This window comes from Oncorhynchus kisutch, linkage group LG3, assembly GCF_002021735.2.
Source record: "Oncorhynchus kisutch isolate 150728-3 linkage group LG3, Okis_V2, whole genome shotgun sequence".
NCBI classification, from domain to species: domain Eukaryota; kingdom Metazoa; phylum Chordata; class Actinopteri; order Salmoniformes; family Salmonidae; genus Oncorhynchus; species Oncorhynchus kisutch.
The window spans coordinates 60,703,518-60,724,713 of record NC_034176.2 but is presented as its reverse complement, the minus strand read 5'-3'; the positions used below and the strand labels follow the sequence as shown (position 1 = coordinate 60,724,713).

The 21,196-nt window shown below is 43.1% G+C and overlaps 1 protein-coding gene across 1 annotated transcript; it reads right to left on the bottom strand.

Annotated features, from left to right (window-relative positions):
* Positions 1–6,569: 6,569 nt before the first annotated feature.
* On the bottom strand, positions 6,570–20,627 carry LOC109886327 (cadherin-5-like). Its single transcript, XM_020478036.2, has 12 exons — positions 20,301–20,627; positions 16,815–17,036; positions 16,406–16,685; positions 16,194–16,310; positions 15,859–16,026; positions 15,494–15,672; positions 14,817–15,067; positions 14,588–14,721; positions 14,324–14,433; positions 14,120–14,222; positions 10,230–10,475; positions 6,570–9,384 (listed from the first exon to the last, which is right to left on the bottom strand). The coding sequence occupies exons 2-12, from the start codon at positions 17,034–17,036 to the stop codon at positions 8,894–8,896; spliced, it is 2,301 nt and encodes a 766-aa protein (XP_020333625.1). The 5' UTR covers positions 20,301–20,627; the 3' UTR covers positions 6,570–8,893.
* Between the last annotated feature and the right edge of the window lie 569 nt (positions 20,628–21,196).

Below are 21,196 nucleotides of genomic sequence, written 5' to 3'. Positions count from 1 at the left end.
TGTGAGCAGGCAGACATTACTTACTGAGGTGTCAGGCAGGGATATATATACGTAAACAAAAGCTATTGCTTTAACAACAATTCACCAGGTCCCTTTAAATCAGACAAAGTGAAGGATTAGTCAGATTTCAGCACCATAAACTCAGATGCCTGTTCTCTGACAGAGTCATATCAGGACATTGTTATTCCCTAAGCCAGGACAGCGGAATAACCTATAGCATACAGTCTTCATATTTATTAATCCCACTATGAAGGCTATGTTCTACAGGGGTCCGTACCATGGGACCTTTCCACAACGGCAGTTTACATAACACAGAAAGATTTTGATTTAGCTTTTGGACTCAGACACACTCTCTCTTTCCTCCCCAGAGACTCAGAGCTGGGGCCATATGGTCAGAGGAGTATGGCTAGCGATGACATGCCCTGCCCTCCCTGGAGCTGGACTGCTGCTGATGTGGACAGACGCCATATGGAGTGACACGTGAGAGAGACAGGTAGGACACAGACTGCTCAGGGCACACACAGGCCATCTGATCTGTAATCTCTGTTCAGTCACCACATCACATTGTTAACTTTGTATGTGGAAAATTATACAAAGTACAGGAGGGATTTTACTGTGTGTGTGGGAGGGAGAATAAATACGATTTTTGAGGCAGAGGATTTATTTCTTAGTAGTAATATGGGAGATTTGGTACATTTGGATGACAGAGTATGTGTGTCTTAGCACTGTATGTGTACACTATTTGAGCGTCTGTGTGAGTAAGGAGAAGGTGAAAGACTAGAAAACAGGAGGCCATCTGATTGCACTCTGGGAAGGCATTGAGGTGGAAGATACATTCCGGTTGGCGAGAGAGGGGAAAGTTTATGTTACACTCCTTCCCATGTAGGACTGCCATCCAATATGGAAAAGCTCTATCGTCATTTGAAAGACGGCAGGTAGCCTAGTGATTAAAGCGTTGGACTAATAACCGGAAGGTTGCAAGATTGAATCCCAGAGCTGACAAGGTAAAAATCTGTCGTTCTGCCCCTGAACAAGGCAGTTAACCCACTGTTCCTAGGCTGTCATTGAAATAAGAATTTGTTCTTCACTGACTTGCCTAGTTAAATAAAGGTAAAAAAATAAAAATGAATAGTGTTGTCTAAGTAACATTGTTGTGTTGTGGATGAAAGATGAGCATAATATGTTTCGCGTGAGAGGATGTGGGATAAGGAGGGAGATCAAATCTGAAACAAAGAGAGGATGTAACAAGGGAACAAAATTCCTTGGCTTGCATGACCTTCACTTGTCATTTTGCTTCAGTCCACCTCCTCCTCCTTGGAGAGATGAAATCAAATCAATTCTAATCAGGAGCCATTTGCAAGCATGTAACGTTATGTAAGGAAGGGCTAGCCCTTAAATAAATCGAGACAGATGACATATGCATGCACATGGGATGGCTTCAGCATGTACAGTGCATTCGGAAAGTATTCAGACCCCTTGATTTTTTCCACATTTGTTACGCTACAGCCTTATTCTAAAATAATGCAATACCCCATAATGACAAAGTGAAAACAGGTTTTTACAAATGTATTTACATAAGTATTCAGACCCTTTGTTATGAGACTTGAAATTGAGCTCAGGTGCATCTTTTTTCCATTGATCATCCTTGAGATGTTTCTACAACTTGATTGGAGTCCACCTGTGGTAAATTCAATTGATTGAACATTATTTGTAAAGGCACACACCTGTCTATATGAAGCCCCACAGTTGACAGTGCATGTCAGAGCAAAAACCAAACCATGAGGTCGAAGGAATTGTCCGTAGAGCTCTGAGACAGGATTGAGTTGAAGCACAGATCTGGGGAAGGATACTCCCAACAATTCTGCAGCATTGAAGGTCCCAAGTACACAGTGGCCTCCATCATTCTTAAATTAAAGAAGTTTGGAACCACCAAGACTCTTCCTAGAGCTGGCCGCGCGGCCAAACTGAGCAATTCGGGGAGAAGGGCCTGATGGTTACTCAGACAGAGCTCCACACTTCCTCTGTGGAGATGGGAGAAACATCCAGAAGGACAACCATCTCTACAGCATTCCACCGATCAGGCCTTTATAGTAGAGTGGCCAGATGGAAGCCATTCCTCAGTAAAAGGCACATGACAGCCTGCTTGAAGTTTGCCAAAAGGAACCTAAAGGAATCTCAGACCATGAGAAACAAGATTCTCTGGTCTGATGAATCCAAGATGAAACTCTTTTGCCTGAATGCAAAGCGCCACATCTGGAGGAAACCTGGCACCATCCCTACGGTGAGGTATGGTGGTGACAGCAACATGCTGTGGGGATGTTATTCAGCGACTAGTTAGGATTGAGGGAAAGATGAACGGAGTTAAGTACAGAGAGATTCTTGATTTAAACCTGATCCAGAGTGCTCAGGACCTCAGACTGGGGCGAAGGTTCACTTTCCAACAGGACAACAACCCTAAGCACAAAGGCAATGAATAGTGGCTTCGGGAGAAGTCTTTGAATGTCCTTGAGTGGCCCAGCCGGACTTGAACCCGATCAAACATCTCTGGAGAGACCTGAAAATAGCTGTGCAGTGACACTCCCCATCCAACCTGACAGAGCTTGAGAGGATCTGCAGAGAACAATGGGAAAAACTCCCCAAATACAGGTGTGCCAAGCTTGTAGCGTCATACCCAAGAAGACTTGAGGCTATAATTGCTGTCAAAGGTGCTTCAACAAGGTGTTGTGTAAAGGGTCTGAATACTTATGTAAATGTTATATTTCAGTTTATTTTATTTTATACATTTTGCTTCATCATTAAGGGGTATTTTGTGTAGATTGATGACAGAAACAAACAATTTAATCAATTTTAGAAAAAGGCTGTAATGTAACAAAAAATTGAAAAAGTCAAGGGGTCTGAATACTTTCCGAATGCACTGTATGTATGCGCAGTCATTTCAGATCCCATCCAATCCATTTTCATTATGTTACACCCAGCAGGAAATGTAACATGCTGCAAATGGACTGAAGATCTGCATTGATTATCTATCTTATTGAGCTAATTTCTTCAGCAAGCATGGTGCATGGTATTAATATTTGATCTCATGTCATGTATATGTTTATCATGCATTTATGCTCACATTTGAATGAACCCACAAATTCGAGTTGCCTAAAAACAGAGGGAGAACCATTGTATCTTTGTCAGAGTATCTCTACCAACCTCAATCCCGGTAGGTATTGAAATTTGCAAATTGACCATGGGTCAATGCGCTCTACAAATGTATTATTATTGATATTATTAAATTGGGGCACCACTGGAGCACATGAGCTAGTTGCAACTAGCTGGATAAATAAAGGACAAGATGAATGATTCATAGTGATGTATGCTGTGATGCATAGACCGTGGTGTATACATTACAGTATGAATGAATGGGCTATGGTCTTGGGGTCTAGCTAGTCCATTGCCCCCTGGTGGTGTTTATTGGGTAATGGGACTTCTCCATTACTCCCCCTAGTTCCTCATCTCAGCCATTAGAACTCCTTTAGTCCACTGAGGCTGAAACAACCATGTATGGCAGTACTAGGGCTTCTTCCCTCAGGTGATTGTCTCCACATCTCCAGATCAGATGCTGGTGTCATCTCAGTTCACACTGTGTCTGTTTGATCTGTCAATCCAAAGGGCTGGGGCGAGGGTCGGGCGGAGGGGCGTTGGCCCCGGGGTGTTGCTGACGTGACAACAAATTTAGAGGTGCTGATGTTGTCGTGGCCTGATAGTTAATAATTGATACCCCTGTCTCATTAATCCGACAGGAACCACAGCAGTGTCAGTGTGTTTATGTTGCATGCGCTCCTAAGTGAGGAATTTGTCTTGCAGGGGTAATTAGAAGAGGGATAATTTAAGCCATCCAGCTGTCTATTTAAAACAATGCAGACATGTACAAATGGGTCTGCCATATTGGATATTTCCTCAGCCATGTTTATCTATGTAGTTGTAGTGACAATGAGAAGAAGACCTGGGTTCCTTTATCCTCATTCCTCCGTAGCACAAAATACCCCCAAAACAACATAACTATTAAAACCATGAATATAGGGATAGACAATTACATTTAGCATTGAATTGTGTTTTTATCTCGGTGTCATTGTGTGTGTGCGCGTGCACGCTTGCGTGTATGTGTATTGATGCCCTGGCTGCTTCCCTCAGTAACAGGCCATTCATTCCCAGCTGTTGTATTTATCTTTGTGTCTGCTAGGCAGCAAACACAGAAAGGTTGTCTGAGGCGTAGGAAACAGGTGGAGTGGTTAGATAGTCTGTGGGTATGAATGGGCAGGGTGGTCAGGAATAGGAGACGTACCGTAACAAACTCTGTATTATTGCATTCCGTAGCTGTATGGACTGGACAGGAAAAGGTATATCCCCTGAGAGATTTTATCACATTCTCCTGGCTTTTGTTATTATTGACTGTTTGAAGGCAGTGGCTCATCATTGTTCTATGATTTAGGCACGACATTGTTCCAGCATGTCTCGGAATTAGTTTGTTTAGAATTTGAGTTGTGTATGTTTTTATGTTGGACGGCAAACACTGAAATGATGTCAGGCTAAAAAGCCACATTTTCCTCCACTGACAATAGAGAGAGTAAATCTATTCTCTGTGAAAGCATTGCCGTTGATCTAAAATGTTACCTCCTGCACTGCAACATTTTACTGTCCCCTAGTGTTCACTTGGGCAAACTACATCTGTCTGCCAGTTATTCAGTTCAGCACTGTTGAAACATATATATTTTTTATTTGACCTTTTTTTAACTAAGCGAGTCAGTTAAGAACAAATCCTTATTTTCAATGATGACCTATCCCGGCCAAACCCAGATGACACTGGGCCAATAGTGCGCCGCCCTATGGCACTCCCAATCACGGCTGGATGTGATACAGCCTGGATTTGAACCAGGGACTGTTGTGACTCCTTTTGCACTGAGATGCAGTGCCTTGGACTGCTGCGCCACTCGGGAGCCGAAACTGACCCATAGCTGAGTGTAACTAACTGTGTAGGGTGGCCGTCTTTCGGATGGGACGTTAAACGGGTGTCCTGACTCTCTGAGGTCATTAAAGTTCCCATGGCACTTATCGTAAGAGTAGGGGTGTTAACCCCGGTGTCCTGGCTAAATTCCCAATCTGGCCCTCAAACCATCATGGTCACCTAATAATCCCCAGTTTACAATTGGCTCATTAATCCCCCTCCTCTCCCCTGTAACTATTCCCCAGGTCGTTGCTGCAAATGAGAACATGTTCTCAGTCAATTTACTTGGTAAAATAACGGATAAATTAAAATAAATAAATAAATAGTTTTTTTTTGCCAAATTGTGGCCTCTTCAAACATTCAAAATGACACATTTTCCCTCTAATTTGCCCCTTTGGACTTCCTGTGCTGTAAATGAAGAGATTTTTGCTCAAGGTTCACAATCCTCAGTTGAGAGTGCAAATAGTAAAGGGACACTTGGTTGCTGAACGTTGGAAAGTGTGATGCAATATTTCTTGAAGACTCCAAATACGACCTTCGTTATCGTCTTCCGGTCCATGATACAGATCCCAACTGTAACGAATCAAAGTATTTTAAGCACATAGCTTTCTCAGTCTTGTAACAATGACTCATAAGGCCCAAATGCACAGTGGCACTCACCATATATCAGAGGTCCTGAGAGGCCCAACACTTTCCTGGGCCTTTAAAAAAATGTGAGGACATGTGAAGCTTCAGGAAGTTCCCTGCTGGCTGTTTTTTTCTGTCCCGGGGGTTTGAGGCATGACATCACTGAGTTATTTTCCCTAGTCTCTCTGTTATCTTTGCAATCTCACACACACACCCAGTCCTCCCATATACTTTCTAGACCTCAGGGACTGTAGCTGCTGTTGGATCTGAAGACTGAACCTCACCTAAAGATAACCCTCCCATACAATAATGACTTTACAATTACAAGAGGTCAACTTAGATGGCTATAAAGGAACGTATGATACTGTTCTTTATCTTACAGAAAAACACAGAAACCAAAACGTAGAACGGACCATGGTTTGTACCAAGTATCAAAGCTATGCTATGCTAAACTAGTCAGTTCAATTCCATTTAGTATAATATTTGTCACGCCTTGGTCATTGTATTTTGTGTTTTCGTTATATATTTGGTCAGGCCAGGGTGTGACAGGAGTTTATGTTATTGTATTTCGTATTGGGGTTTGTAGTATTTGGGATCGCGGCTGATTAGGGGTGTTGTATAGGCTTGGCTGCCTGAGGCGGTTCTCAATCAGGAGTCAGGTGATTCACGTTGTCTCTGATTGGGAACCGTATTTAGGTAGCCTGAGTTCGCTTTGTATTTCGTGGGTGATTGTTCCTGTCTCTGTGTAGTGTTCACCAGATAGGCTGTAATAAGTTTCACGTTCCGTTTGTTGTTTTTGTATTTATAAGTTATTTCATGTATCGTCGTTTATTTCATTAAAGACATGAGTAACCACCACGCTGCATTTCGGTCCTCTCTTTCGACAAACGAAGAACGTCGTTACAATATTATTCTATTCCTTCTTGCATTTTTTTAAAACAATAAAGCTCACTTTTTGGACTTTTGAGTGCTATGTTTATTTTACACATACAAAATTGGTACTAAATAAAAAGTTGTTGTTTTACACGATACAAACCATAGAAAAGATTGTGTTCACCATCGAGAGAATGATCATAAACCAAGGCACATATTGCTCTCCTACAGAATGACCTAGCTGCATACAAAAGGAATGCATTTTAATGTTTTCTCTTCTCCTTTTGGTGCCCAATACTGACACCCACTGAAGTGTATTTACACAGGTAGACTCACACATACATATAGCATCAATCAATGCACAATTACACATCAATTAAACTACAAGTGTAAAAAAAACGACATATTTTACACTTACACTCAGCAGACAAAGACCAGTGTCAAGTAAAATAATTTTGAAAAAAACGCAAAAGGAAGTGAGGCCAGTATCAATATTCAGGCACATTTCTATATACAGTGTAGACAACTATATTTCCAGTACTCACAATCTCGATAACATGGATCCCGTATTGCCAAGTTACTTATTGCCGTAAGGTTTACAGAAGAGCACCACTAACAGTAAGAGCTTGTGAAATAGAATAGAGTTGTGCACAGACAATGATCATTAATAGCATGGAACGAAGTAGATCAGGTATGTTATATAGAAATGGAGTACTAGAGACACAACATTACAGCACAGTTTACCAGTGGCATCTATTGTATGCCGAGGTATCACCATACTGATCTTTGGTAGATGGTCAACACAGAAATTAAATGTTGCTTGTTGTTAAAGCCATCATGGCTCTTACATTGTTCTATATCTATTTTGCCCTCTCCAGAGGTTTTTCCCAGGCAGGAAAACAGGAAAACGGGATGCAATGTGTTGCTTTACTTTAAAAGATAACGGGACAGGAAGAGGGCTTCCTCACACACATCTGTGCAGGAAGCAGATTCCAGTGTTTTGTTTGGGTAATGTGTAGGGGCGGACTCTGGTGTTTAAAAAGGATGGGGGTCCAGCTCTCCATGTATATGATCCAGACAGGGAAGTGGTAAGATGGCTTCCACATATTGTATCCATGGTTTATGAGAAGTGGTCCCATGTAGGCAAAGCTTCAGTATACAACAAACAGTCCACATTCTAAATCAAATGGAATATAATGAAAACAGGGGTAAACCTTTGCTCTCTTTTTTGTCTTCAGTCAAGAAGGACAATAGCGATAATGATAAACTTGATCTTGTGTAGATTACCCTCATTATTTTAAGCTGTTTCAGCAAATGGAGCAGAAGCACTATGTTGAAGTAGAATATTGAAGCAGTATGTTAAAGCAGTATGTTGAAGCAGTATGTTGAAGCAGTATGTTGAAGCAATATGTTGAAGAAGAATATTGAAGCAGTATGTTGAAGCAGTATGTTGAAGCAATATGTTGAAGCAGTATGTTGAAGCAATATGTTGAAGAAGAATATTGAAGCAGTATGTTGAAGCATTATGTTGAAGCGGGATGTTGAAGCAGTAGCTCTAGGATGAAAGGTTAAAGTTATTCAGATAACTTTGTGGTCATCCAAAGGACTATTGAGCTACTTCACATTTCCTGAGTTGGTTGTAATACTTTTGTTACAGTGGACCTCAGAGACTTGGGTTTTATCCACAACAATTGATGTGTTGATGAGTCCTGTCAAATACACGGGGAAAGACTTTAATTATTTCAGAGCTTCTGTTATCATTGTTTCCTGCCGGGCTCCCTGGACAATAGTAGCTCTTGGTGAGAAGGGTAATTCTGTCTAAAAGACAACTGCCACTGTGACTCACTGAATGACCCACCCTCTCTACATAGCTACAGTTGGTTTAGTCAACCATAAAAAAAAAACACAATCAATCAAAATGAAGGAATACAGATTTCTGTGAGAGTAATCGGACAAAAAATCAAACACATTTTCTTAATCTCCTCTGAAACCTCAAATAAATGTAAAACAAATAAATGAAGCACAGTTGTGGAATGTTAACGGATTTCTTTACACCAAATCTATTTCCCTTTGTTGTCATATTCACATGACAGAAACAAATAAAATGAAAGAAAAGGAAATAAAAGCACTATTTCTTTAAAATAATAATATAATAATAACAAGGGAAAGGAGTGGAAAAAGGAGAAGTAAGAGTAGGAGGAACAAGAGGTAGAAGAAGAGGAAAAAGAACGAGAAGAAGAGAGAATTACTTAAAATTGGCACACGCTTGAGTGGACCCTATCATAGTGTGTGCTATGATTGGATGGATTAGTGGAAGAAGTTAATCCCGATGTGCTTTTAGTCAAAGGAAGAGCTGAGAGAGCTGAGAGACATCCTGCCTGCTGGTCTTTAGGCTCAGTGTGCTCAATACGGGGAGTCACTTCCCTCAGACCCATCCACCCCGTAGAGCTCAGCCAGGGTTCTGAAGCGAGGGCCCCAGTCGTTTAAGAAGTCATAGTCAAGGTTAGAGCCAGTGGAGGAACTATCCAGGGAACTGAGGCTACCAGCCAGGGACTCTGGCCCCTCGTAGCCATAGATGTGCAGGCTATCGTAGGGGATCTCATCCCTGTCATGGTCAGCCTCGTCTTTCTTCACCTCGATCATCACAGCCATGTCTCCCTTGCACGCGGTTGGCGGTTTCTTCACCATGGCGTAAAGGCCGGGGCCCTGCCTCATGCTCATGCTGCCGTCATTCCGAGCTGAGGTCAGGATGGACACGTCGTAGCCGTTGGTGTCCATCTCCCCACCGCCCTCCTCGTCGTACGTCACTAGCTGCTCGTGGATCTCACTCTTACCCAGAGTGACCAGGGCATCCTTCTGGTGACGTTTTCTCATAGCGATCAGGATCACTATGACTGGAACGAGGAAGAAAACATGTTTAATATCCATGTTACACAGTTTGGGGTTTTAATAAGTACTAAAAAAGATAGAAGCGGGGGGGGGGGAATATATATATATATATTTCATGAGGCAAATTAAATCGGGTGTGAGAAAATATTTTGTCGAATGGGTCTCCAATATATTTCTTTGGGATTCGTATGATAATGACTTCAATGTTTAATAGTTAATCATCACTTCATTCTGTGTCTTTGGAAACAAGACAGCCGAATAACTGATCATCTTCTCATTAGCCTTCCCATTCTTCTCATGTTTTTCCCACATTATCTGCTTTTGTAGAAGCCTACTGCAGCAGTGTGATTGCTCTCTGCTTCAAATATGAGCTTTTGATAAAACATCTCTGGCACATGGCTCATCTAATATGACAAATGGCTTTCTCCCAAGACAGCAGAGAAATTATCAAAGAGAATATTCAGCTCAATGCTTCCCGTTCCTTCCACTATTTACTTCTCTTGTCCTGCATTCTTGAATATTATTTATCCAATCAGATACTGAGGTAAAACTCTTCAACTTTGCCCCAAAAAATAAACAAACAATAGATTGAATTTAGTTGCATATCCCCCATCATGTGTATTGTTCACTTTTATCGTTAATAAAACCTATCCTTGTCCTTGTGTCGTAAATACATCTTGATTTTACCCAAGAACACCTTGAGCTGAAGTACCTTGTTTAATGATCTCTGTTTTTTTATTTCTTAGACGATTGCTCTATTTTACAACATGTCTTAATCAGGGACAGCGGTGTGGTAGAATGCCAGTTAAAATAGAGATGGCTGTATATTGTAGAGGAGAGATTGACTCACCCAGAATAGTCAGGATGCACACCAGTATAACAATAAGGGCGTGGACACTGACACCCATTTTGAGTTGGGCTGCTTTGCACTGGGTGTGGATCCTCTTGTTGTCACACCTGCACACTTTGATAGGCAGAGAGGTGATGCTGCTCATGGGAGGCCTGCCTCCATCGCTGATCCCAATTTCTATTACATAATCCCTGGAGTCCTCCAGGCTGAAGCCTCCATGTTTCAGCACTATGTTAGATGTGTTGTCTAGGAGAGGCGGACATAAAACAATGTTAGTTATTAGAGGTTTGCCATGGTTAGATTTTTATACATTACATGGGTCTTCATAGCATTGGTTCCAATGGTGGAATGATCTTAGCTACAATTTACTTAGGTGCAAACTTTTGCATCTACCTAATTTTTTAAAATGTATTTTTATTTCACCTTTATTCAACCAGGTAGGCCAGTTGAGAACAAGTACTCATTTACAACTGCGACCTGGCCAAGATAAAGCAAAGCAGTGCGACACAAACAACAACACGGAGTTACCCATGGAATAAACAAACATACAGTCAATGACACAATAGGAAAAAAAGTCTATATACAGTATGTGCAAATGGCGTGAGGAGGTAAGGCAATAAATAGGCCATAGTAGCGAAGTAATTACAATTGAGCAAATTAACACTGGAGTGAGAGATGTGCAGATGATGATGATGTAGAAATACTGGTGTGCAAAAGAGAAAAAAAGTAAATAAAAACAATATGGGGTTGAGGGAGGTAGATTGGATGGGGTCACGCCCTGACCTTAGAGAGCCTTTTTATTTCTCCATTTGGTAAGGTCGGGTGTGATTTGGGCATTCTAGTTTTTCTATTTCTTTGTTGGCCGGGTATGGTTCCCAATCAGAGGCAGCTATCGTTGTCTCTGATTGGGGATCATACTTAGGCAGCCCTTTTCCACCTCTAGTTTGTGGGATCTTGTTTATGTGTAGTTGCTTTCTGCACGGCATGTAGCTTTACTTTTCATTTTTTCGCTTTATTGTTTTTGTTCTTTGAGTTTCTCTTCCAAATAAAAGGATGGAAACATACCACGCTGCATCTTGCTTTTTGTATTTTTTTTTTTTCTGTGTCATTTTAATAAAAGTAAAATCCTACCACGCTGTACCTTGGTCCAATCCATCTCTAAACGATCGTGACAGAAGATCCCACCACAAACGGACCAAGCAGCATGGCCGGAAGTGATCGCCCTCCATGGGAGCAGACGGAGGCAGCTAGGGAGGAACAAGGACGACACCGGGGTTCGCGACCACGAAGGAAGCACAAGAGGCAGGGCCCAAAAAATGTTTTGGGGGGCACAAGGGGTTGTTGGCGGTGCCAGGTTTCAGACCAGAGCCAACTCCACGCACTCGCTTTAAGGAGCGTGTGACCATTCAGGCACCATGTTATGCAGTGATACGCACGGTGTCTCCAGTGCGCATTCACAGCCCGGTGTGCTCGGTGCCAGCTCCCCTCACTTGCCGTGCGAACGTGAGCATATAGCCAGGACGGGTTGTGCCGGCTCAGCGCTCCTGGTCTCCAGTACGCCTCCTCGGTCCAGGATATCCTTCGCCAGCTCTACGCACTGTGTCGCCAGTGCGCCTTCACAGCCCAGTGCGTCCTATGCCAGTGCCCCGCACTTGCCGGGCTAAAGTGAGCATCCAGCCAGGACATGTTGTGCCAGCTCTACGCTCCAGACCTCCAGTGCGCCTCCACGGTCCAGTATATCCTGTGCCAGCTCCATGCACCCGGCCTCCAGTGCGTGTCTCCAGCCTGGTACGTCCTGTGCCTGCTCCACGCACGAAGCCTCCAGTGATGATCCATGGCACGAAGCCTCCAGTGATGATCCATGGCCCGGAGCCTCCAGTGAATATCTATGGCCCGGAGCCTCCAGTGACGATCCATGGCCCGAAACCTCCAGTGACGACACATGGCCCAGAGTCTCCAGTGACGATTCATGGACCAAAGCCTCCAGAGACTATCCAAGGTCCGGAGTCTCCAGCGACGGTCTGCAGTGCAAAGTCTCCGGCGACAGTCTGCAGTCCGGAGCCTCCGGCGACGGTCTGTGGTCCGGAGCCTCCGGTGACGGTCTGCGGTCCGGAGCCTCCGGCAAGGGTTCCCGGTCCGGAGCCCCCGGCGACGATCTACGGTCCGGAGCCTCCGGTGACGATCTACGGTCCGGAGTCCACGGCGACGATCTACGGTCCATAGTCCCCGGTGACGATCTACGGTCCGGAGTCCCCAGTGACGATCTACGGTCCGGAGTCCCCGGCGACGATCCACGGTCCGGTTGCCCGGAGGGATCAGCAAGTGGTGCGGGGTCTACGTCCCGAACCAGAGCCGCCACCGAGGTTAGATGCCCACCCGGACCCTCCCCCGTGGAGTCAGGTTTTGCGGCCGGGTCTGCACCTTTTGGGGGGGGGTACTGTCACGCCCTACGTCCCGCCCTACGTCCCGAACCGGAGCCACCACCGAGGATGGATGTATGCCTACCACGCTGCACCTTGGTCCAATCCATCTCTAAATGATCGTGACAGATGGGCTATTTACTGATGGGCTGTGTACAGCTGCAGCAATCGGTTAGCTGCTCAGATAGCTGATGTTTAAAGTTAGTGAGGGAGATATATAAGTCTCCAACTTCAATGATTTTTGCAATTCTTTCCAGTCATTGGCAGCAGAGAACTGGAAGGAAAGGCAGCCAAAGGAAGTGTTGGCTTTGGGGATGACCAGTGAGATATACCTGCTGGAGCACGTGCTACGGGTGGGTGGGTGTTGTTATCGTGACCAGTGAGCTGAAATTACCTAGCAAGGACTTATAGATGACCTGGAGCCAGTGGATCTGGCAATGAATATGTAGTGAGGGAGGCAGGGCAGGATAGATATAGGTCTAATAAGCAGTTGAATCTGAGGGTTTATGTGTAGGTGAAATATTTCCGCGCTAACAAAATCCCTAAAATCGCAGTAGGTAAGAATCCTCAAAGCAAGATAATTGAATGTGCTCCAAACCTCGATATAGGAATTAGGCTTTTCCACATGGTTAGTCCCATGTGGATTAGACATGATTATCTCCATGAGCTTTAGGTGCCAGTATATGGTGATAGAAATGTTGATAGAAACTGAGCATGCTCATTTTATATGTTCAATTTGGTTGGTCTCATTTTAGTAGAGTAGAGTTACAGTATAACCTATGAAGGATGTACTGTAGTGTATACAGTACATCAAAGCTAGAGATATGGCCTTGACATGCACGTCATCACTAATGTAAGAACAAATTCTCACTGTTCTTCTGGTCTTCCGCTGCTATGACCTTCTCTCTAGTTGCAATGGGCTAATGTGCAGCCTACTCCCAGTGTTCTGTGTTCCTGGCTGATCATTACATGGTGAAATGTCACATCAGTTCATTATGCAGTGCAGCCAACGAGGCAGCACAGACTGGACCAAGCCACCCCAGCGCTGCACTGAAAATGTTCCCCAGCCAGAGTGCCTCTGAGGCCGTCAATGTTGCTCTCCAAATATGTAATGAAGGGCTGCTGGTTTTAAAGAGCTTGTACATCATGAATATTTCAGGGGCTCTCAGCGGTTTGTTGCTGTTCTCGTTTCCACCCGACTAGATGGAGAACGTTCAGACGTCAGATAGTTTTAGAACGGAGCGCTGCCCAGGCTGATTCCTCGACCACTGGGGAGCACAGTGCTATACTGAGCACATATCTGAACCAGCCATTCACCTCCAAATTGTCCCTGTTATACCCACCTCACCGCCCCTCACACCAACCAACAGCTTAACATTAGTAGAATGTGTCTGCCTGCACAGCTTAAGGTGCCATAATAAAGGTGCCACTTGTCACATGTTCATGCATAGAAATGATCAGTTCTCTCACCGTTGTTATCGATGACTGAAAAGTTGCCGTTCGGCTTCACCATCGTGAAGCTGAATGCGGGCAAATGATCATCTTTGTCTGTGGCACTTATGGTCCCAATCACCTGTGTGAGGGGAATACATTTAAATAAAGACTTAATGCAAGTTTCAGAAAAGTTTAATGATTGATGGCTTAGATGACGTCTAACTCTGGAAAAAATCCTACCGTTCCAGCCATATCATTTTCACAAACGAATATCTCTTCAATGGACAGCTCTGGTTTGTTGTCATTGATATCAATGACCAGTATGTTGACGTTCACAAAAGATTCCAGTCCTGAAGAGGAGATGGGAAACGTTATTTTATTATTGGGAAAAACCTAAACCATACTAGTTACTAAGATAAAAAATGTTTTGGACATGAATTACATTTCACGCAATAAATGTGTATTTGCTGTTAATAAGATTAAAGATGATGGCTAATGTCATACCATTTGGTTCCTCCTTAGCTTTAACCTGGAACATGTGATTGGCTACTAACTCCCGATCCAGCTTCCTCACTGTGAAAAGTTGTCCAGTTATGGGGTTGATACCAATGGGACTGTCCTTGTCCTCAATGGAATACCTGTAGAGGGCACATTGAAACATTGTGGAAATCACCTCTCAGAAAAGAAGTGCTGTTAATTCTAGCATCAGTAGCATGTGAATGTGTTGGAGTACCGTATGGCCTTGTTGGCTTGATCAGGATCTCTGGCTGAAACGACTCCAATATTATTGACCATCATTTCCTCTATGACATTAAAGTTGTAGATGCTCCTGCTGAATTCTGGCTGCTCATCAACATCTAGCACCTGGATGGTCACCTGGGCCTTGATCAAAGGATTGTCCTTATTATCCGCAGGGGACTGCAAGTGGTTCTCCCTCACATGCACAAAGAATGTGTAGCTGTTCTTGGTTTCATAATCCAGTCCCTGAAAAGTAGTTAAGGAACTTTAAGGAAAAGACTCAGTACATGTACTATATGTATAATCTTCAGCAAATGTGTCACTCTCATACATATTCCCTACATCGTTATCTATAATATACAGGCTGTACTGATACTTTTTTTTTTCGCAGAATACTTTAAGTAGTTTAATTTTCATTACTTAATAATGGTCTTCAAGGAGTCTTTCAAGGACATTCATTTTCATATGTGCTTCAAAGAGTGCATGGTCTTATTTCTTTAGTCTCTGCTACTGTATAGTTTAGTGTTATGTGTCATTCGGTAATGCTCATATCTACAGTAGAGTTTAGGACAGATTAGGAAAGCATTAAACCTGGTTGCACTATAGAGACAAAAATGTGGATTGTTTTTTTTGTGATAAAAAAAAGTAACAGTTTAAGGATGAGTGAAATACCTTTTTCAGCATGAGGTTGCCGTCTTTGATCTGACTGCGCTCCATTTCAAAAATGTCAGATGAAGGTGCTATGGTGAAGATGGGGTCTTTATTCTGGATCTCATCTCTGTCCTCCAGGACCATGGTGTCTATTCTCTGTCCCCGCTTCATGTCCTCTTTCACTCTAAATACATAGGAACCTAGGGAAAAAGACACTACGTGTTAGTAAGAGACGCTTCTGAGGGACAACATTATGGAATAATCCCAAATTTGCTACAAGGAATTCAGTAACAATCATTCATATTTAGGTTTATCTCCTATAAGACCAATAACTGTCAATGTGCTTTAACTGTATAGCTGTCAGGGATGTTCTTTTTTGCCCTTACTTTTGGTAAATGTGGCTATGTTATCATTGATGTCGCTGACTGCGATGCTGACAGAGGTGGTGGCGGTGCCCCCTTGTTTAATTCCTCTCAGATCCTGGGCTTGAACCACAACCACATAGCTACTCTGGGTCTCACGGTCCAGGTTCTCATATTTGGTGGTGATAATCCCTGAAATGAAGAACATTCATTTAGTCTTTGATTCATGACGCGTGCATCTTCAGAGGCATGAATACAACAGTAAATGAATATGGGGTTATTAGGAAAGAATATTGAAAAGAGATGAAGATACAATGGACTTTATGAAGTATGAGTTCAAATGAATGAACATCTCCTACCTGTTGTGCTGTCTATATTGAAGAATTCCCCCCCCTTTAATAATTTGTAATCAAGTTCTCCATTTGCAGTCGTTGGATCATCTGCATCAGTGGCTGTGACTTCTATCACTTTAGTTCCTACACAGGGAAGAAATAAAGAGAAGTGATTTAGCAAAAGCATTCTTTAATATCCAGCATAACCATCCCTGTGTTTAGGATTTGACCTCATGTACCTCTTTTGGATCTCTCTTTGATAGAAGCGTTGAACGATTTAGTAAACACTGGATCATTGTCATTGATGTCAGTAACCAGGATCACAAAGTCTTCCACTTTCTCCACCAATTTGTTGCTGGTATCAACCAGCTTTGCACTTAGATGGTATTTGCTTTTCACCTCTCGATCCAATCGTTCAGTGACAAAGATGTCTCCTTTTTCATCCACTTTGAAGATTGTGTTGGCACCTTCTCCCTCAATGACATAGTGTGTCCTGTCACCAGACTTTGTTGACTTTAACTACAAATAGAAAAACAGATGACAATGTTAAGATAAGACATTCTGATCTATCAGATATATCATTACTGTATATCTTCATTCAACTCTCTGGATTTCTACCTGAGCCTCCAAGGTAAAACAATGGCATACCTTTCCAAGATAGTATTGGAAGTAGGTTGGCCTTTCCTCCTCCACGTAAAGGTTGTTCCACAACCACTCTCTCTTGTACCTGTGGAAAACTGGGCTGGTTTGGAGTGCTGGCCTCTGATCCATATGTTCAGCCATGGTTAGACTGAGGGTCAGGGCCAAGGCAAACAGACCCATCCACAGCTCTGGTGCCGTCATCTGCCTCCATGCAGACTGTCTCATCATCTGAAGGAAGGGAGAAGCAGAGAATTTAATTTGGGCCATTGAGACCACTCACACCTCAGGCAACACTACTAGCTCAAAAAATATTTGTCTTCTTTCAATTGCTTAGCTATTACTTCAGGTGCGTTTAATTAAGCTTGACCTGCATGCCCAGTGGGCAGGGTTGGCACTTTTGGGAGTTTTCCGCTAGAAAAGTTGAATGGACACTTTCTTTAATGGACACTTTCTTTGTGGCCAAGAGGATAGCTAAGCATTAAAGCAGTCCATCCCAGATAATATCCTTTATCTGGATTATTCCACTCTTATTGTTGCCAGCCCTTAAGCAGTGGATATTAAAATGAGGGGGATTATGGTTCATAAATGTTCCCAAATAGCTTAATATCATATTCTAATGTTCAAAAACGACTACAATCAAATTACTTTCATTACAACCCCATATAGCACAGATAAGAAAGTCTCTTATATTCTCCACACTGACAATAGGCTTATCTTGGCCTTTGAGGTAATGAACTTGGCAGGTAAATATCTTATCACGTTTTGTTGTTCCATATCTTATTGAATCTTGTGTTCAGCTATATATCAGAACAGGTAAAAATGGTTTGTTGGGCCACCCAAGTGGCGCAGTGGTCTAAGGCACTGCGTCACAGTGTTAGCTGTGCCACTAGAGATTCTGGGTTCGAGTCCAAGCTCTGTCGCAGCTGGCCGTGACCGGGAGACCCATGGGGCGGTGAGAAATTGGCCTAGCGTCATCTGGGTTAGGGGAGGGTTTGCCTGGCAGGGATGTCCTTGTCCCATTGCGCACTAGCGACTCCTGTGGCTGGCCGAGCACAGTGCACGCAGACAACGTGCCAGGTGTACGGTGTTTCCTCCGACACATTGGTGCGGCGAGTTGAGCGGGCATTGTGTCAAGAAGCAGTGCGGCTTGGTTGGATTGTGTTTCGGAGGACGCACGGCTCTCGACCTTCGCCTGTCCCGAGTCCGTACGGGAGTTGCAGCAATGAGACAAGACTGTATCTACCAATTGGATACCACGAAATTGGGGAGAAAAAGGGGTAAAAATATATATAAATAAAAAATAAAAAATATTGGAAAACATTGACTCTGTGCTGTAATGTAAAGAGTCAAACAAACTTTCCTATATATGGTTGTCTTGTTACTCCTAATCGTATGTGTTAACTGTGTGTCATTCAATGTCCTTCCTGCCACGCCCTGAAGTTTATCCCCTAAAGGAGAGAACTTTTTTCAACTCCAGGCGCTTTAGAGATAGACATCCTCAATCGTCACTGTTTGCAGCTGTCTTAGTAGTCATGGATGGCCCATTATGTCCAAAATTGCATTTTTTAAATATCTCCTTGTTCTGTTACTGGGTACTTACAGTGAGTCCTCCCAGTGAGGTCATGATGTCTGGCCTTTTATCAAGGAGAGGAAGTGTAAACACAATGCCTTTGGGAAATAACATTCCCATTTCTAATGAAGGGTCATCATTAAGCTAATGCTACTGTGGCCTCACACCCTTCCTGCAATTCAATTTCTGCCCCCGTCTTCTTCCCCCTCTCTCTTTCTCCCCCTCTCTCTCAGTCGCTCTGGCTCTCTCTTTCTCTGACACTTTTCTTGAGCAGTAGCGAGAGTTAAGGAGACAACAATGGGATTTTAAACAATGTGTTAAATTAGTTGGTTTAGGTAGGATGCTATCGGACAATGGTAAAGTATTTCATTCAGGGCCTCAGCTATACCTAGTTCAAATGGATCAATCCCATTTTAACTCTTAAATGACAGGCAAGCTTATATCCAGAATATCAGTTTCTTGTTCTCCTCAAAGCGAGTCCATTGACCTTTCATTTGAATGCCATTCAATGATAACTGAAAGTCAATTTCTCTGTCTGTGCCATTTTAAATGCTGTCTATACAAATGTCAGATTTGATGACCATGTAGACATTTTTCTGAAGTTTTCAATAATGCAGCTAATCATGTAGAAAAAAAGAGGAATACGTACTGTATTTTGAAATACGCTGTACATTATTCAGCTTGAATTCATCTTAATAGGCTATGACTCAGTTCACAGGCTGGTATGCCTGAGACAATTGGTGCTGTGTTCCAACCCCAAGTAGCACACAAAGCTATATGGAGTATCCACATCAATTGATCAGTTTATGGATATAGTCATACAACCTGACTTGATGCACCTGCAATCTCTAATCATAAACTGTACTGTAACATTAGTCGAAAAATAAGCAATATTTGGTACTATCAAGGCAAGCACTCAGCATACACATTATGTTGAGTTCTGTCTATCCAAGATCAACTATCAAGCAAGCCTCAATACTGTGATGATACTGTAGAATTAAGTGACGTACAATATGTGTGTGTGGGTGTGTGTGTTTGCCCACTGTAGATTAAAACAGCTTTAATCACATAGCAGCTTCCAATAATCTGTCTTCCTACTCACTCCTCTAGGAAACTCCGTCTGTCACTGATGAGCCGTCTCCTCAGCCCTGCTTCACCCACCCAATATCGCACTGGACTCACTGGACTCACTGGCTCTCTCTGGCAGCACTTATTCTCTGAGTCTGACAGACAGTGTCTATCTATCACACCTCTTCTCCGAGGTCTTTCACCACAGTTATTTGACATTATATTTGCTATAAGGATTAGTTCAGTGTCATTAGATGTTATTTGACTAGTTGAACTGCTGTTCTAGTGTTCGGCTGTATGTTCGGCTTCATTGTCATCATTTCAAGTCTCGACAATTAGTCCTGGAGCACCTGCATCTTGATCTATTGAAACAATTCAATGTTATTAACACTGTCATAAATTAATACAATGCTATGTTTGCCTACTTTTGAAAGGAAAACGATATCTGAGGTTGAGTTACCTTACACTTACACATAGAATACAAGACTCAATACGTTGTACACTACTGTGTAACTCAAGATGCACAGATGGTTTCAGGATTTCTTTTGATTTATTTCTCCCTCATGGCTACAGAGTATTAGTGTAGCACACATCAACATAGTCAATCTGGTATCAAATTGTCTCGAGGGTTCAGCCTTGCACTCGGGGCTAACGTTATCAAATCAGTCGCTGTTGTCCATTGTGGTGATAGATTATATGCGTTTGAGACGCAACAAGATACACATACTGTATCGATGTGGTATTTAAATCATACATTTTATACGTGTCCACACAAATTATAAAATGTTATGTCTAACAAAAATTACAATAGAAACAAAACAATTCATACAGTATAAATGACTGGAATGACTTACCAGAGATTAATTATTTTCTGAACTCCTGCTTTTTAGCTCGTCCAATGCGTATGAGGCAGGTATAAGTCACAGGTAGCTCCTGGGTGAAAGAGCATTAGTAATGTTAGCTGTTGGCTGTGGACCTGTCAGATTCTCTTCTCAGAGGGGAGCACTAAGAACTTCCAGGCCAGCACAGTGGCCACAGAGATCAGCCCAGTTCCCCTGGTCACGTTTCCTGTTATAGTCCCTCTCCTCTCCTAATTGCAGCCTGAAGAGCAGAGCCTGGGCTGAGGGGGGAGAGGGAGGCATGCGATGCGTGTATCACGGCGCCGCACGTCGCTGCTGAAGTGACTGGAGGAGGCGGTGAGAGCACCAGCCACATGTTAAGAGGCAGGCAGACTGTGGTGCGTGGAGGGGCAGAGCGGTGTGAGAAACATTACATTTCTGCTCTCGCCTTCTTGATGAAAACACAAAAAGAAGGAGAGAAAGCAAAGAGATTCATTATTCATACCTATGGGACAAAGTTTATGATAAACAGGTTATAGACGTTAATCCCATGAGATTTCCCACATAGTGGTATTGCATTTTTCAGGGCTACGGCGGCGTATCTGCCTCTGAGATCTTGTCTAAGTCGGTAAGTGAGATGAGTGGGCTTTCTCCAGTACTCTCTCGCTTGTCCCTTGAGCATCATCTGTAATTTGGGGAATTGGACTGGAGCTGTACCCTGTAGAGCTGAAGGGAGGCAGTCAGTTTAGTGAGATTAGACTTAAAGAGACGGCAAGCCTATTTGACAGAAGACCAAGGATGATACCTTAGGGGAGCGAGAGAGAGAGACTATTTGACTTTTGTTTGTTTGTTTTCCTGCTTGGCAACCGTAACTCTTCTCAACGTTTTCGTGGATCAGACAGCAGACAGAC

Coding starts and splice junctions, on each gene's coding strand:
- LOC109886327 (XM_020478036.2), bottom strand. CDS start 17,036: ATGATGAGACAGTCTGCATGGAGGCAGATGACGGCACCAGAGCTGTGG. Junction 15,673..15,858: donor CATAGCCACATTTACCAAAA/GTAAGGGCAAAA, acceptor CTTTTTCCCTAG/GTTCCTATGTATTTAGAGTG. Junction 14,434..14,587: donor AGCTAAGGAGGAACCAAATG/GTATGACATTAG, acceptor TCTCCTCTTCAG/GACTGGAATCTTTTGTGAAC.